Raw genomic sequence first — 18,395 nt, 5'->3', positions numbered from 1 at the left:
ATGTGGAGTTTAACTTTCAATAATAGCCTTCTTCCACTCCCATTTCTTGTAATCTTATGATTGGATCTGTTGAGTGCTTCCAGCATTGCTTCACATTTCAAACATCTGCCATATTTTAGCTTAATTTTAGATTAAGGATATTATTAAACTGACGAGGCTTCAGAAGAGATTTACCAGGATGTTGCAAGGTATGGTTGGTTTGAGTTACAAAGAAAGGCTGGGACTTTTTCACTGGAGTGTATGTTGAGAGTGACCTTATAGAGATTTATAAAATCATAAGGGATATAGATAGGGTTAATGGTAGGTGTCTTTTTCATAGGATGGGGGAATTTCAAGACTTGGGTGCATATTTTTTAAGGTGAGAGGAGAGAGATTTAAAAAAAAGACATGAGGAGCAATTCTTTTACACAGAGGATGTTTCATGTGTGGAATAAACTTCCTGATGAAGCATGGATGCAGGCACAGTTACAGTGTTTAAAAGGCACTTTGATAAGTACATGAATAGGAAAGGTTTGGAGGGATATGGGCCAGGAGCAGGCAGGTGGGACTTGGCATCGACAAATTGGACTGAAGGTTATGTTTCCATGCTGTATGACTCTATGACTCTATCATTAACAGTCAATTAAGAACACAGTGTGCAATGCCCCTGCCCTCTTGTGCATAATATATGAAGGGGTAATTGGAATTTCAACTACATTCTCTCTTGTAAAGAGGTAGCTAATATCTCTCCATAGAACATAGAACATAGAACATTACAGCCCAGTACAGGCCCTTCGGCCCTCGATGTTGCGCCGACCTGTGAAACCAATCTGAAGCCCATCTAACCTAAACTATTCCATTATCATCCATATGTTTATCCAATGACCATTTAAATGCCCTTAAAGTTGGCGAGTCTACTACTGTTGCAGGCAGGGCATTCCATGTTCAGCTTCACAAATTCTGCAAGATTCTTCTGCTGCTACAGTCTCAGCAGGTTAGCAGTTTGGGTTCAAGAATCAGAATGGGAAAGGATCAGTTCTCCATATTTATGGTGACAGTCCTCCCAGTACATTGGGAACATCACAAATTCCAGTGTGCTGTACTCCACCTTTGGTTGCTTGAGCTGTGAGTGACAAACAGCATTGGGAGCCATTAATATCTAGGATCATTTCACAAAATACAGGAAGATATTCAAAGATCAACTTGCCCACAATGTGTATCGGCTGGTGATATTCTCCGTAAATCACTAACACAAGCTACGCGATTAATTTAAACACCACAGATGCTGGAACTCTGAAAAAACACCGAAAACGCTGGAGAAACTCAGCAGGTCTGGCAGCATCTGTGGCGAGAACGTAGAGCTAATAGGGTCATAGAGATGTACAGGACAGAAACAGACCCTTCAGTCCAACTTGTCCATGCTGACCTGATATCCTAAATTAACCTAGTCCCATTTACCAGCATTTGGACCATATCCCTCTAAACACTTCCTATTTATATATTCATCCAGAAACCTAAAGAAGAGCCATACAAAATGTGAGCAAAACTAAGTTGTTTTTGAATGTCTTGTCACAAAAAAGTGCAGAAAACCAAACTGAAATCACAGTCAATTAAAGAAAGTGCACTTTGTGACTAAATGAAGATATGGACATCTACTTTTGTTAGCACAGAACTTATGTCTGGTTCACAGTGCATTTCACTTATGTGTGCTAGAAACTATCTATAGTCATGCACAGAACCCTGTTCTATGTAGGCAAGAGAAGTTTGTGTTTACATTGCGTCTTATTCATTGAGAAAAAGTTATGGAAGTGGCCAATCTCTGCTGAGTTCCCCATGACAACGCCCTGACCAGACTCTGTTTGCTTGACAGAGTTTAATTAGCTAAGCCTGATAGGTAACTGATCCAGCTGCATCTCCTTTACATTAAACTGTAAATTTGTATTCTCTTCCAAAGTTTAGCTTCTCGAGTCGTTGTCCTGATGAGTGCAAAATGAAAATGGATGATTTCATGTTATTCATCAGCATTGCATAGATATTTATTTTATACAGAGTTTATCTGAAGAATGTGTGTGAAATAGACAAATTCTCAACAAAGAAATGATACTGGGCATTGACCTCGGCACCGGAAATGACAACAGCGGAAACAGCCCTGTCAACCCTCCAAAATCCTCCTCACTAACTTCTGGGGGTTAGTGCCAACATTGGGAGAGCTGTCTCACAGACTAGTCAAGCAACGGCCTGACATAGTCATACTCACAGAATCACACTTAACAGGCAATGTCCCAGACACCACCATCACCGTCCCTGGATATGTCCTGTCCGACCGGCAGGACAGACCCAGCAGAGGTGGTGGTGCAGTGGGATACAGTTGGGAAGGAGATGCCCCAGGGAATTTTCAATATTGATCCTGTGAAGTCTCACAGTTTCAGGTTAAACATGGACAAGGAAACCTCCTGCTGATTACCACATACTATCCTTCCTCAGCTGATGACTCTGTGCTCCTCCATGTTGAACAACACTTGGAGGAAGCACTGAGAGTGACAAACGTGCAGAATGTACTCCTGGTGGGGGATTTCAATGTCCACCACCAAGAGTGGCTCAGCAGTAGCATTACTGATTGAGCTGGTCGGGTCCTAAAGGACATAGCTGCTAGACTGGGTCTGCAGCAGGTGGTGAGGGAACCAACAAGAAGGAAAAACATACTTGACCTCATCCTTACCAATCTGCCAGCTGCAGATGCATCTGTCCATGACAGTGTTGGTGACAGTGCCCACCACACAGTCCTTGTGGAGACGAAGTCCTGTCTTCACATTGAGAATAACCTCCATCGTGTTGTGTGGCACGATCACCGTGCTAAATGGGACAGACTTTAAACAGATCTAGCAACTCAAGACTGGGCATCCATGAGGCGCTGTGGGCCATCAACAGCAGCAGAATTGTACTCCAGCACAATCTGTAACCTCATGGCCCGGCATATCCCCCATTCAACCATTACCATCCAGCCGGGGGATCAACCCTGGTTCTACCCAGAGTGCAGGAGGGCATGCCAGGAGCAGCACCAGGGATACCTGAAGATGAGGTATCAACCTGGTGAAGTCACCAAACAGGATTACTTACATGCCAAACAGCGAAAGCAGCAAGGCATAGACAGAGCTAATCCACATACAACAAATCAGACCTAAGCTCTACAGTCCTGCCGCATTCAGTCTTGAATTGTGGTGGACAATTAAACACTCACTGGAGGAGGAGGCTCCACAAATATCCCCATCCTCAATGATGGAAGAACCCAACAAATCAGCGCAAAAAGTAAGGCTGAAGCATTAGCAGCCATCTTCAGCCAGAAGTGCCGAGTGGATGATCCATCTCGGTCTCCTCCAGGGGTCCCCATCATCACAGATGCCAGTCCGTCAGCCAACTGGATTTAGTCCATGTGATATCAAGAAACCCTGACAACATTCCGGCAATGGTTCTGTGCTCCAGAACTTGCCGCTCCCCTAGCCAAGCTCTACCAGTACATTTACAACCCTGGCATTCACCCGACATTGTGGAAAATTGCCCAAGTATGTCCTGTACACAAAAAGCAGGACAAATCCAACCCGGCCAATTACCGCCCCATCAGTCTACTCTCGATCATCAGTAAAGTGATGGAAGGTGTCATCAACAGTGCTATCAAGCAGCACCTGCTCAGCAATAACCTTCTCAGTGACGCCCAGTTTGGGTTCCGCCAGGGCCTCTCAGCTCCTGACCTCATTACAGCCTTGGTTCAAACATGGACAAAAGAGCTGAGTTCCAGAAGGCAGGTGAGAGTGACAGCCCTTGACTTCAAGGCTGCATTTGACTGAATGTGGCATCATGGAGCACCAGCAAATCTAGAATCAATGGGTACTGGGGGCAAAATCTCTGCTGGTTGGAGTCATACTTGACATATAGGAAATGGTTGTGGTTGTTGGAGATAGTCATCTCAGTTCCAGGACATCTCTGCAGGAGTTCCTCAGGAAAGTATCCTAGGCCAAACCATCTTCAGTTGCTTCATCAATGACCTTCCATCCATCATAAGGTCAGAAGTGGGGATGTTCGCTGATGATTGCACAATGTTCAGCAGCATTCACTACTCCTCAGATACTGAAGTAGTTCATGTTCAAATGCAACAAGATCTGCACAGTCTTGGCCTGACAAGTGGCAAGTAACACTAGTGCCACACAAATGTCAGGCAATAACTATCTTCATTAAGAGATAATCTAATGATTTTTCCTTGACATTCAATGGTGATACCATCACTGAATCCTCCACTATCAACATCCTGGGGTTTACCGGCTGGGCTCACCACATACACATAGTGGCTACAAGAGCAGGTCAGAGGCTAGGAATACTGCAGTGAGTAATATACCTTTGGACTCCCACCTACAAGGCACAAGTCAGGCATGTGATGGAATACTCCCCACTTGCTGGATGGGTGCAGCTCCAACAACACTCAAGAAGTTTGATGCCATCCAGGACAAACAGAAATTGCTGGAGAAACTCAGCAGGCCTGGCATCATCTGTGGAGAGAGAAACTGAGTTACTGTTTCAAGTCCTATGACCCTTCTTCAGAGTGGTATCTAACAGTTTGAGTTAATAATGAGTCAACATTTGTGAAGTATTTGATATCTGTTACTCTAACGTTGAAAACTATGAAGAGCATGTGTTCTGTCAATGCCTGTCCACCCCTTACAAGGCTCAAGGCAATAGTGTGATACTATATAGATCCCCATTATCACTCAAGCTTTGTACCACCCAGGGCAAGGTATTTTAATTTAAACACCATCCACCAACATAAGCATTCCTCCATCCATCACCATTACACTGAGGCTGCAGTGCACACTATGGACATGATGCTCTGCAACATCCCATTTTAAGCCCCTTTGACAGTACCTTCCAAACCTACAATCTCTACTGTTTAGATTAATAATGGCAGCAGATCCATTTACATCTGGATTTAGAAATATATCTCTGCTTCTTCACAGGTTGTTGGGTCAAAATCCAGGAAATTTCCACTTTAACTGCATTGTGGATGTTCCTAAACTACACGGTGGTTCAGGGAGACAGTTCGTCACCACCTTCTCAAGGGTGGTTAGGGATTGAGCCACAATATTTACATGGCTAATTGTCCCTGCAGCCTCAGGTTTCTGGGAGAAAATACAAATTCCTACCAACTATTCCACAAAAAGCCATCCAAGATTTGCTTCCTTAGTGGTCCAAGTCTAATTTAAAGCTAAGCTTCTGCAGACTCCCATCGTGGAGATTGTTTTACCATAACCATTTTATCAGATCATTATAATGATTTTACAGACCCCTGTAATATAATGCTTACATTAAACGGCTGGAGTTAAATGATTCTGAGATTCTGACCGTTCATCTCACTGTGAAATTACGCTGTTTCTTGTGATTTTATGTTGCTTTTTTTCTGACTTGATATTCTGAAGGACAGATATGTCATTCACATATCCAATCAGTACTGGGGTTGTTCGGAAAGGTATGAAACGAGATGTTGAAATATTTCTTTTCATTATACTTTCATTTTGGTATTTAACTGTATCCATTATTTTTACAAGCCTCCCTCTCCTGCTACACACACACATATAAACACACACAGACACAGACACAAACACACACATACAAATGTACTCACACACACACAGACACACACACACACACACAGACACCCACAGACACACACACAAACACACACACACACAGACGCACACACACACAGACACAAACAGATACAAACAAATGCACTCACACACACATACACACACACACATATACACACACAAATTAGACCTGCTATTTGATAATCTCATTAACAAGGATTAGTTTCAAATGTCAAATAGTGACTACAATGACCCTGCATGGAACCTATCTATATTTCAATCTCTGACAATATTGAATAACTACAGAGGTGCTACAGCTTGGATTTTAGCACTGAAACTGAATAGTCATTTGCTAATGTGAAACTCAGTTCTCAGTAGGAAGTTTAACATATATTGAAAGCCTGACTGAGAGCATTAACACTTTCAAAACATTTAAATAAGTTTGTCTTAGGTAGTGCCAAGAGGTGCAACAGATTTTCACTGCAGCAGTCTAGGTAGCTGAGCATCAACAAATTGTTTTGACTGTGGATGAGAGAATTGTTATTATAAATCTATGCCCTCACATTCTTGTTCCTTTTACAAGTGGGGTCCAGCCCACTCATGATTGCACCAAATCTCCTCTCAGCCTTCTTCTCTCCAAAAAGAACAGTCCCAACTTCTTCAATCTGTCCTTACCACTGAAGTTTTTCATTAGGATAGACATAGAACCCCTACAGTGTGGAAACAGGCCCTTCGGCCCAACAAGTCCACACCGAACCTCAGAGCATCCCACCCAGACCCATCCCCCTATAACCCACTGAAGCTACACATCCCTGGACACTACGGGCAATTTAGCATGGCCAATCTACCCTAACCTGCACATCTTTGGACTGTGGGAGGAAACTGGAGTGCCCGGAGGAAACCCACACAGATACGGGGAGAATGTGCAAACTCCACACAGAAAGTCGCAGAATTGAACGCGGGTTCGTGGTGCCGTGAGCCAGCAGTGCTAACCACTGAGCCACCGTGTCGCCCCATTCCTGGAAACGTTCTTGTAAATCACTTCTGCACTCTCTCCAACATGTTCACATCTTTCCCATAATGTGGCACCCAAGACTGCACACCATACTCCAGCTGATGTCTCACAAGTGTATTGTACAAGTTCAATATCACCTCATTGCTCTTGTACTCTATGTCCTTATAATTAAAGCTGAGAATCAAGTCACCATAATCTTACAAGACCATAGGACTGCGCTCTCATCAGAGACAGATGACTAGGGGTGATTTAATCTGAGGGTCACCATACCTTAGGTGAGGGGAGAGGTTGAGAAGGAGAAAGCTGAGAATACTGTATAGTGCATTAACTGCTGTTTCCACCTCCTGCCACCTTCAACAATCTGTATATAGTTGATACGACTCTTCCTGGAGCAGAGTTCTGAAGAATTCATTGACTGGAAACATTGTGTCTATTCCTCTCTCCACAGATACTGCCAGACCTGCTGAGTTTCTCCAGCAGTTTGGTTTTATTTCAGATTTCCGGCATCTGCAGTTTTTTTGCTTTTAATTGAGTACGTAGAGCTCAGCTCCCACAGAGTCACTTGCCTTCTTATCTGCTGGAATCAGGGAACACTAGCTCAGAACTAAACTGCACAAAATTGTAAAACTTTCCTATGTTGTAAAAGTGCAAACTTCACATTTACTCCTATCGTAATATTAAGATTGTACTGGAGAACTGGAAGTTATGGGCCACATCATGAAAATGTTAAATATTCATATTTGGGAAATGATCATAGAGATCTACAGCACAGAAAAAGGCCCTTTTGTTCATCGCACCCACACCTGTCAAAACAACCCCATAACCATTCTAATCCTATTTCCCAGCACTTGGCCCATAGATTTGTATGCCTTGGCATCACAAGTGCACATCTAAAAACTTCTTCAATGTTATGAGGGTTTCTCCCTCTACCACCCTTACAAGCAGTGAGTCCTAGATTTCCACCACTCTCTGGATGAAAAAGTTTATCCTCACATCTTCTCTGAATCTTCTTTCCTTTACGTCAAATCTGTGTCCCCTGGGCTTTGATCCCTCCATCAAAGGGAAAAGTTTCTATGCACTTTATTCCCTCATTATTTCATACATCTCAATTGTGTCCTCTCTCAATCTCCTCTGCTCTAAGGAAAACAACCCCAGTCTGTCCAATCTCTCTCCACAACGGAAACTCTCCAGCCCAGGCAACATCCTGGTAAATCTCCTCTGCACTGTCTCCAGTTTAATCACATCCCTCCTATAATGTGGATTCCAAAACTGCACACAATACTCTAGCTGTGGCCTAATGAACATTTTATACAACGCCAGCATAGCCTCTCTTAAACTCTATGCCTCAGCTAATAAAGACTGATATATCATATGCCTTCTTAACCACTTTATGTATCTGTCCTGATACCTCAAGGGACTGGTGTCCCTTGGTTGATCTGATCCTTGGTGCTTCTGTTCATCATGTATTCCTTTGATTATCCTACCCAAGTGCACCACCTCACATTTATCGGAATTGAATTCCATTTATCACCGATCAGCCTATATGACTGGCCCATCTCTACCCACCTGTAATCTAGGGCCACCCTCCTCACTAATTACCCAACGGCCAATTATTTATTTATAATTTGTTATATGTGCACTTACTGATCAAACGTCCTCAGTTTAAGCAACAGTTTACTGCTGAAGTTTAAATATGTGGAGATATCACTGAAACAACAGATTGTTTAAGAAACAGTTTGATATCTCTCTGAAATTGCAGCTTTGGTTTTACATTTCTATTGTTTTCGAGGTAAAAGTTGTTTCCATAAAGTCATTGGCAGTGTCATATAAGTGTGGATCTGTTAGTTCATACATTTCCTACAGTGTTGAAAGTGAGCCATTTGGCCCATTGAGACCACGGTGACACTCCGAAGAGCATCCCACCCAGACCCATTGCCCCTGCCCTATCCCTGTAACTGCACATTTCCCATGGTTCCTAACCTACACATCCCTGGACACTACGGGCAATTTAGCATGGCTAATCCACCCTAACCTGCACATCTTTGGACTGTGGGAGGAAACCGGAGCACCCGAAGGAAACCCATGCAGACACATGCAAACTCCACACGGACTGCCTTTTTCTTAATTTCAAAAATATACTTTATTCATAAAAAGATCTGTACATATCCAAAATAACAAATGCAGTTTTGTTCTGTACAGTAGCATATCAGGGAACAAAACATTGGACATAGAAGGGACTGCAGATACTGGAAGCTAATAGACATGGAGCTGGAAAAGTGCAACAGATCAGACAGCATCTGAGGAACAAGAAAGTCAACATTTTGAACTGGAAACCTTTTTCAGGACCCCTGAAACATTGGCGTTTGACTGTATCCAAATAAACCAAAGACATCTCTTACAGATAACAAGATTATATTTACATGCATTTGAGGCACTTGGAGAGTCTGATAACTAATGGACCCCCCGTTTAACTTCAGCAGGAAGACTTCAGACAGTGGTCTTTCCCCCCTGAGCCTTTGGCAGCAGCTGCCCCAAGCTTTAGTGCGTCCCTGAGCATGTAGTCCTGGACCATGGAATGTGCCAGTCTGCCACACTCGCTCAGGGTCAGCTCCTTGGTCTGGAAGACCAACCAGGCTCGGGCAGACCAAAGACAGTCTCTCACCGATTTGCCAGTCCTCCAGGCACAGTCGATGCTTGTCTCAGCGTGCGTCCTGGGGAACAGACCGTAGAACACAGAGTCCTGTGTCCTGGGGCTATTCAGGATGAACGTTGGCAGAGACCACTGCATCTATCTTTCTCCAGTGTACTGTGGCACGGACTGACTGGGCAATACTAGAAGGACCTCACTAGAGCAACCTCCACACAGACAAGCTGGAATCGAATGTGGGTCCCTGGCACTGTGAGGCAGCAGTGCTAAACCCTGAGCCACTCAGTTCATTCGTATGCATTGACTGTTGCTCCAGACCAGCAACTGAGCGCAGTGAATGTAGAAATGATGCCTGTAGAACGGACAGGCTGGGTCAACAGGTTGCCTATATAAGTCTTTTGCACCAGTGAGAAGTCCATACAATAGCAGCAGAGCTGGCAGTTCTAATTGCACCAAACGCCAAGCCGATTATGAAGAGCTTGTTGGATGAGATCTGTTCTTGTTTGTATCAGAAGGTGTGGGGAGCCCAGCGGACAGAGTGTGCCAGCTCTAACAGAGAGAGAGCAGCTCTGAGCCCCTCTCAGCCTGCCTGGGGGGTCACTGAGCAGAAGGGGGCAATGGCAGCAGCGGAGACCGCCTCACCTTTCCTCAAACACTTCGCTTTAAGATATTCCCAGGCGGGGGCGAGCCCAGCTAATCGCAGGCGCCACACTCTCCCTGCTAGCGAGTTCCGGAACCTGAGCCTAACAGATGCACTCAGCGTGTTCGAAATCGAGAGGGAAGGTAAGGGCTAGCAGCTAAGGGGGAGAAGGTGTTAGTGAGTACGTACACTCGGCCCTTCCAGTGGCTACTACCCCTGCTCTGACCACCAGCCCAGCTACTCTCTCCTGCAACCGGTGCAATTCTGTCCTTATATATTCAGTAGCTCCTTTCTCCTGATATAATATTCAAACTGTCTGTATCTGAATGCTGTTTTGTGTACAACTCCTTACTTAGTTTAGGTATTCCAATCTGGGAGATAGCGATCCAAGCTGATAGCCCAGAGAGATGGTTTTACATCCCCGCTTAGCAGCCGATGGAATTTAAAATCAATAAATGAAATTGCACTTATTTATTTCTGAAAATAAGATGTTCTGAGGAAGGGTCACTGGACCCAAAACTTTTTCTCTCTCTCTCTCTTCAGAGATGCTGCTGAGTTCCTCCACCAATTTCTGTTCGTTTGAAATAAATTAGGATTTAAACGAAAATAAAAGTGTGTATTACAAACTGTGTAATTACTGTCATTCGTTATAGGAGCCTATCTGGTTCACTCATGTCCTTTAGAGAGGGAAATCCGTTCTACATGTGACTCCAGGCTTACAGCAAGGTAGTCTTTTGGCTGAAATGGCCAGCAAGCCACTGAGCCCAAGGGCAGCAAAGACATCCACATCTCATGAAGGTGTACAGAAGCTGGGTGGGGAAATGAAGTCTGCTAAATGACTGAGAGATAGTAGGAACTGCAGATGCTGGAGAATCTGAGATAACAAGGTGTAGAGCTGGATGAACACAGCAGGCCAAGCAGCATCAGAGGAGCAGGAAGGCTGATGTTTCGGGCCTATACCCTTCTTGTAGACTCGCCAACTTTAAGGGCATTTAAATAGTCATTGGATAAACATATGGATGATAATGGAATAGTTTAGGTTAGATGGGCTTCAGATTGGTTTCACAGGTCGGCGCAACATCGAGGGCAAAAGGGCCTGTACTGCGCTGTAATGGTCTATGTTCTATGTTCTGAAGAAGGGTCTAGAGCCGAAATGTCAGCCTTCCTGCTCCTCTGATGCTGCTTGGCCTGCTTTGTTCATCCAGTTCTACACCTTGTTATCTCTGCTAAATGACTGGTTCAGTTTTGCTATAATTCAAACCATCCTCACTTTTTAAGGTTTGGGAAGTCAGCTGTGAGTTTGGCTGCAGTTAGTCAAACAATGCTCACCAATATAAAAGAGATATAGGAGCAGAAGTAGGCCATTCAACCCATCGATTTTGCTGTGCCATTCAATGAGATCATAGCTGATCTGATAACCCTCAGCTGCACTTTCCTACCTTATCCCCATAGCCTTTGATGACCTTACTGATTAAAAATCTGTCTATCTCAGCTTTAAGTATACTTAATGACCCAGCCCCAACAGCCTTCCATGGTAAATAATTTCACAGGCTCACTACCCTCTGAAAGAAGAAATTCCTCCTTATCTCTGACTTAAATGGGAAACCCCTCATTCTGAGATAACGCCCTCTGGTCTTTGACTTTCCCAAAGGAGAGACCTCTAAGAATTTTTTATGTTACATATAGACATACAATATCATGCAGGGAATAAATAAATTAGAAGCAGGGAGGTTGTTTCCACCGGTGGGTGAAACTAGAACGGGGGGGCATAGTTTCAAAATAAGGGGGAAGCAGATTTAGGACTGAGTTGAGGAGGAACGTGTGAAGCTGTGGAGTTCCCTGCTCAGGGAAGCAGTTGAGGCTACCTCGTTGAATGTTTTAAAGGCATGGAGAGATAAATTTTTGAACAATAAAGGAATTGAGGGTGAGTGGTCAGGTAAGTTGAGTTGAGTCCACAAAAACATATCAGTGGAGCAGGCTCGAGGGGCCAGATGGTCCACTCCTGCTCCTATTTCTTATATCCCTTCCTGTCTGTGAAACATTTCAATGTTTTACTTCAAACAGTCAGTTCCACAATTTCTGAGAGTACCGGACACACCAGGGACAAAAAGAAACTCAGTGCCTCTTCTCTATTTTCTCACTTTTAGCCTTCATTTCAGTCTCCGGAGAATGTCCTTTACACATGGATGAAGTCAGACACTTTCTTGAGCTTTGCCCAGAGTTATCCCTTGGCTGGTTTGAAGAAGGGAGGCTGGTAGCCTTTGTAATTGGCTCTGGATGGGACAAGGACAAGCTCTCACAGGTCAGACACACTGCTTTTCATCTTACATAACGCAGCACTGCTGTGAGGAGTGTTAAGACCCAATTTGTTCAGTAATATTGTCTCTTCTCAGCAATGTTGCATATGCTGGAAACCCTCAACACAGTAGCGTCTATAGCATCATATTTAGTAAAAAAAATCCTTCGTGTTTGTTCTTACCAAAGCTGTTAGATTTTACAGACGAATGACTTAAAAATAGACAGAGGTGATGGAAAACACAAAATAGATGCAGATTGATTAGTCACATATTTTAACCACCTACTCAATTCCACTTAAATGGCACAAGCCATATTAGTCAGATTTGAAAACATGAGAAAAATCAAATTAGATTGAAAAGGGGAGTGGGTCCTATTGGATGGGGCGGGGGGGGGGGCGCTTCAGGGGGTGGCAGAGATGAAACAGCATAAATGGGAAATGGGAAGCTCATGAAATTGTTTGAATACTAAAAGGTTTCAGGTAATGAGATTCCTGAGTCATTAAACAATATGCTGAGTGGGAAAGGTGACTATAACTTGTCAAAATTTCCAATCATAGCAACAGAGGATGGCCTCGTTCTTGAAATTCTGTTGAAGTCAGTCTTTAATAATATTGTCTAGCTGCCCCCTTCAGCGCCCTTCATCCCGCAATCCTTCTGGTAGCAATTTAGACACCCTGCTGCATGAATAACGTCAGAAAAACTTCATTTGCCTTTCTTTCTTTATGGTGTTCTCTTCTTGCTCTGGTCTCATTCAGTAGTTCACAGGAACCTGGGAGATGCAACAATAAAAGTAATTTAGCACGAAGGGTGGAGCCTACTGAACAGGGTACAATGTTTTAGCAGATAAACCCCATTTATCCATAGAGTGTCACAGTGGCCCAGTGGTTAGCACTGCTGCCTCACTGTACCAGGGGCCTGGGTTCAATTGCAAGCCGTGGGTGACTGTGTGGAGTTTGCATGTTCTCGGTGTGGGTTTCCTTTGAGTGCTCCAGTTTCCTCTCAGTCCAAAGATGTGTAGGTTAGTTGGATTAGCCATGGAAAATACAAGGATAGGGGAGGGAGGTGGATTTAGGTGGGATGCTCTTTGGAGGGTCAGTGTTGACTTAATGGGGTGAATGGCCTGCTTCCATGCTGGAGGAATCCTGTATCACAAGGGTTTTCTGTTCTGCAATTGTTTCAGATGTGCAATGTAAGTTTCTGTTGGTTATATTCATAGTCCTTTTAGTGAAAATATGCTTCTAGCATGTTTCTATTTTTTTCCATGTAAAATATCATATTTGGGAACATGCTTGAGACAGATATTGTTATCAAACAATACATTCGAGAATTTTAAATTTTACCACCTGGAATTTGATTCCATTGACACAATATAGCTGTGTCCCCTCTGATAAAAGTATTACTGCTTGAGTCACATCTTCAAACTACAAACAAGTTTTCCTTCACGTATTTAATTCTTATCTAACTAGCTCTAAGATCATTTCTGTTGCCCCTTTCTAATTCTCAATATGTATCCTTTGAGCTTGAAGAACAAATCCTAAGCCATTGTAAGCGCTGTCTTGTGAGTAAAATGGACTGTTACTAATGTGATATAATTTTGTATCTCAGGATCCATACTTTGTTCTTCTGCTGTTGTAAATATTTTTGTCATCTTGTATAAAAGATCCTTTTTATAATTCATTCACAGGATATGGGCATTGCTGGCTAGGTCAGCATTTTTTGCCTATCCCTAATTGCGCAGAGGGCAGTTAAGAATCAATCACATTGCTGTAGGTCTGGAGTCACATGTAGGTCAGACCAGGGAAAGATGGCAGTTTCCTTCCCTAGAGGACGTTCATGAACCAGATGGGTTTTTCCAACAATCGGCAATGGATTCCTGGTCATCATTAGATTCTTAATTCCACATTTCTTTTTTTGAATTCACATTCCTCCAGCTGCCGTGGCAGGATTTGAACCTGCATCGCTAGAACTATCATCACTTGCTTCATCGAACTTTTAACAATTCATTCTTAATAATCAAAGGGTTTTTTTGCACCAATGCATGTTTCCGTTAGAGCCACCTAAATCAGGTGTTTGTATGCTTTTCATGTCCCCAGTAATGTTGGCATTAGCAGACTTTAAAAATAATACATGCTGAGGAAGGGTCACTAAACCCAAAACGTTTACGCTTGTTTCTCTCCACAGCTGCTTCCAGATCTGTTGAACCTTTCCAGAAACTTCTGTTTTTGATTTCCAGCATCTGCAGTTCTTTCCAATTTAGTTTGAAAATAATCTACTTTAATGTACAGTATGAAGTGAGGGCAAAGAACTAAGTTCAGCATACACAGCAGAGACTATCGTAAAGACAAGTCAATATTTCAGCTAATTTCGTAGCTGCATACACTAATCTACATGACTTGTACTTTATCACAACAATTTTGTATTTGCAAAACTAAGAAGCATATTTAGATTTTTGCAAAAACAGAATAGAGGCTCATCTCACCCTCAAATTACTTCCTTATATTTCAGTTACATAGGATCTTTTATGCTCTAGATCCACCTTCAGAAAGTAATGAATGTCAAATTGATGGGATTAATGAAGAGTAAACAAAAAACACATCCGAGATACAAGAATGCCAGTGGAGGTGGCTTTAACCCCAGGAAACATAGAAGCAAGACAATAAGTTCAATTTCATCTTGTGTCTTGAAGGCCATAGGTGCCAATGCAGAAGAGAAAACAAGTCATTAATATCATAAAACAATGAATTGTGGATATTGGAGATCTGAAACAAACAAAAACAGAAATTGCTGGACAAAAATCGGCAGGTCTGGCAGCATCTGTGAAGAGAAAACAGAGTTAAACACGTCAATAGTTTTAATGTGTGTCAAAACATGCAGCTGATCTGGGTTTGCATAAGCTGCAGAGGAAAGAATAAAATAGCTGAGGGGGCACAAAGAGGATCATGTTCAATAGTTTTTAACAAACATTCCAGTTGAAAATATTTGCACTTCTGTATTAGGAGCATGACAAGTAGTACACTAAATTATGGTTAAACAATTTAAATTTGACAAATGGAAAATAGGTAAGTTACCTGAGAAATTAACCTCCTTAAAATAGGAGGAGGGTGGGTGGAATGCAAAACTTTGCTTTGTGAACTTTAACAAGAAGTTGGGTTTATGCAATAGTGCCCAGACTAAGAGTAGAGTACTCACTGACTCCCAGGGCTCAACTTGTGATTGTCAGTTGGATGTGAGATCTCCTGGGACCTACCAATGGTTGCTGTGTGCTGGGTTTGTGAAGGCAGCCCATGAGGATCTGTCCTACTTTGCTGCCTCTTCCTAGCTAAGATCACAAACTTCTATCATTTATATTATCACACTCCATTGATAGCCTGACTGAAATTAGCATCAAGGTGTTTGCAAGATGTGAACAACATGCCCTTTTATCCAATAGCTCACTCGTCAGCTACTGGCCCAGAAACTAAAATTGACGCAAGATTTTTCTTCATCCTGATTGCCATAGACTAGTTCTTTGGAATTATTATTCCCCTACCTACAATTGTCAAGGTGGTACATCATCTACAGACCAAGCATTACAAATGTATTTGCTTATGGTGAAGGCATTGTCTCAATTGAGGATAATTACAAAGGCATTGGATAGAATTATTGTCCAGGGATATGGGGAAAAGGCACGGAGATTAGGACTAGGTAATAGGACCATTGCAGGATGAATAGCCTCCTGCACTGTAACAATCCAATGATTCTATACTTGCAATTGATTGCGAATGTTCATATGCTTGCTAAACAACCTAATGCACAAATTTTAATTTGTAACTTAAAAAAGATGTTAACATTTCAAATGTTTGTAGGATGCTATGACCATTCATGTCCCTGGGGGCTCCTCTGTGCACATTCACGTTCTGGCTGTCCACCACAAGTGCCGTCAGCAAGGGAAAGGCTCCATTATCTTGTGGCGATACTTACAATACCTGCGATGTCTCCCCACAGTCAAGCGAGCTGTTCTCATGTGCGAAGATTTCTTGATCACATTCTACCAGAAAGCTGGCTTCAGAGAGATCGGACCTTCTGATATTGCAGTGGGTCCCCTCACATTTACTGAAATGGAATATCCTCTTGGAGGAGGAGCTTACCTGCGGAGGAATAGTGGCTGCTAAACTATGATGTCGAACCTAGTGATGTGAATTTCAGTAGCCTCCATGCTATCTTTAATGGACTGGTGTCTATATTAACCGGTGGTGTTGCAACAGTATTCCATTTGCTTTAAATAGATTAACAGTGTTGTTCAAATGTTAACATGAATTTAATGGTGACAATGAAAAAAATTTGCATTCTTAGAAATCAAAGGCAGACTTCTCAACTTTAGTAGGTGCATAAAACATGTGAAAGCAGATTGGATGAGCTGTAGAACAGGCAAACAATCACACACATAAATCTTATGGCTCGATAAAGATGGACCTGTCCCACAGGTTGTTGTCAACTTTAATGGAAAAGTTCATTTTAAAATTACATCCTCAAGAAATATTGTTTTGCTAATTGTACATTGAAGTGACTAATGTCTGGATTAATTACACAACTTTTGTCTTTAGTATAGTTTTAAAAAATCCAATGATTTCAGCAATTGTGTGGTTAACATCATACTTCCTGTTAGATCAGGTTCCACTATTTACTAAAATGACATATTCCAACAGTTCAATAACTCCTCCTTATTCATCTGTTTTGTTTTCCCCCACATCTTGATTCCTAGTAATACTTGTTGGAAAACCTAATGATAAAAATATTGCCAAAAGCATATGGTCAATTTTAATTTACCCATCAAGGAAACCTGTGGGATCAGATCAGCTAATGACCTAATTGAACACTTCAAATCAGAGTCATACAGCACAGAAACAGAACCTTCAGTCCATGTTCTCAAACTAAACTAGTTCCACCTGCTTCCATTTGGGCCATATCCCTCTAAACATTTTCTATTCATGTACTTATCCAAGTATCTTTTAAACATTGTAACTGTACCTGCATCCACAACTTCCTCTGGCAGTTCATTCCATGTTCTAAACATGCTCTATGTAAAAATGCTGCCCCTCATGCCCTTTTTACATCTTTCTCCTCTCACCTTAAAAATATGCCCCCCAGTTTTGAATTCCCCTATCTTAATCTTTTGATATTTAAATTGTATGTAATTTATTTGCTTGGCTCCTTATATGACTATCTGTATATTGCCAAAATCTGAATACGCAATGTTATGTATCTTTATAGAAACTGTGCTCTGTTACTTACTATACATTAAAAGGTTATCTTTGTACTGTAATTGTTTTTCAATAAAAGACATCATCGTAATTAACAATATCCAGTCTGGTGTTTGGTGCTGTCAGTAACTGTCCTGCTATCTTTCATGCCATTACATTAAAGATAACTCAGATGAATTGGAGGATGTAATTTTCTCCTCTCCTGTAGGTGACGACAAAGAGAAATAATTAAATAAAAAGCTAGAACTGTCCCCATCTATCATTAGCCTCCTCTCCCTGGCCCAGCTCGTCCTCGCTCTGAACAACTTCTTCTTTAACTCCTTTCACTTCCCTCAGGTCAAAGGTGTGGCACCTGCATGGGCCCCAGTTATGCCTGTCTCTTTGTGGGCTATGTGGAACATTCCTTGTTCTAGTCCTGCTCTGGCCCCCACCCACTCCTTCTCCGGTACATCGATGACAGCATCAGTGCCGCTTCTCCATCTCATTTGGAATTGGCAAAAATCTATCATTTTCGCTTCCAAGTTCCACCCTGCTCTCATCTTCACCTGGTCCATCTTGGACTCCTCCCTTCCCTTCCTCTGCATCTATTTCCATTTCTGGGGATAGACTGGCCACCAAAATCCACTACAAACCCCCAAATCCCACAGTTACCTGGACTACACGTGCTCACACCCTGCTTCCTGCAAAGACTCCCAGTTACTTGGTCTCCATCGCATCTGTTCTGAGGATGCCAACCTCAACAAAGGGGGACCTCCAAAATGTCCAGGTTTTCCTCGACATGGGATTCCCCACCACCGTGGTTGACAGGGCCCACAGCCACGTCCGATTCATCTCCTGCACTTCGCCCCTCAACCTCTCTCTTCTCTCCCACAATGGCGATAGGGTCCTCCTTGGCCTCACCTACCATCCCACCAGCATCCACATCCAAAAGATCATTAGCTGCC

The 18,395-nt window shown here is 42.7% G+C and overlaps 1 protein-coding gene across 1 annotated transcript; it reads left to right on the top strand.

Annotated features, from left to right (window-relative positions):
- Positions 1 to 9,364: 9,364 nt before the first annotated feature.
- Positions 9,365 to 17,551, top strand: LOC109931923 (serotonin N-acetyltransferase). The gene is made up of 3 exons (XM_020531197.2): positions 9,365 to 10,057; positions 12,062 to 12,216; positions 16,057 to 17,551. Exons 1-3 carry the CDS (start codon positions 9,745 to 9,747, stop codon positions 16,360 to 16,362), a joined length of 774 nt encoding a protein of 257 aa, XP_020386786.2. The 5' UTR covers positions 9,365 to 9,744; the 3' UTR covers positions 16,363 to 17,551.
- Positions 17,552 to 18,395: the final 844 nt, after the last annotated feature.

Source organism: Rhincodon typus, chromosome 21 (genome assembly GCF_021869965.1).
Source record: "Rhincodon typus isolate 14 chromosome 21, sRhiTyp1.1, whole genome shotgun sequence".
In the NCBI taxonomy this organism is placed as follows: Eukaryota; Metazoa; Chordata; class Chondrichthyes; order Orectolobiformes; family Rhincodontidae; genus Rhincodon; species Rhincodon typus.
This window is presented reverse-complemented; position numbering and strand designations above follow the sequence as displayed.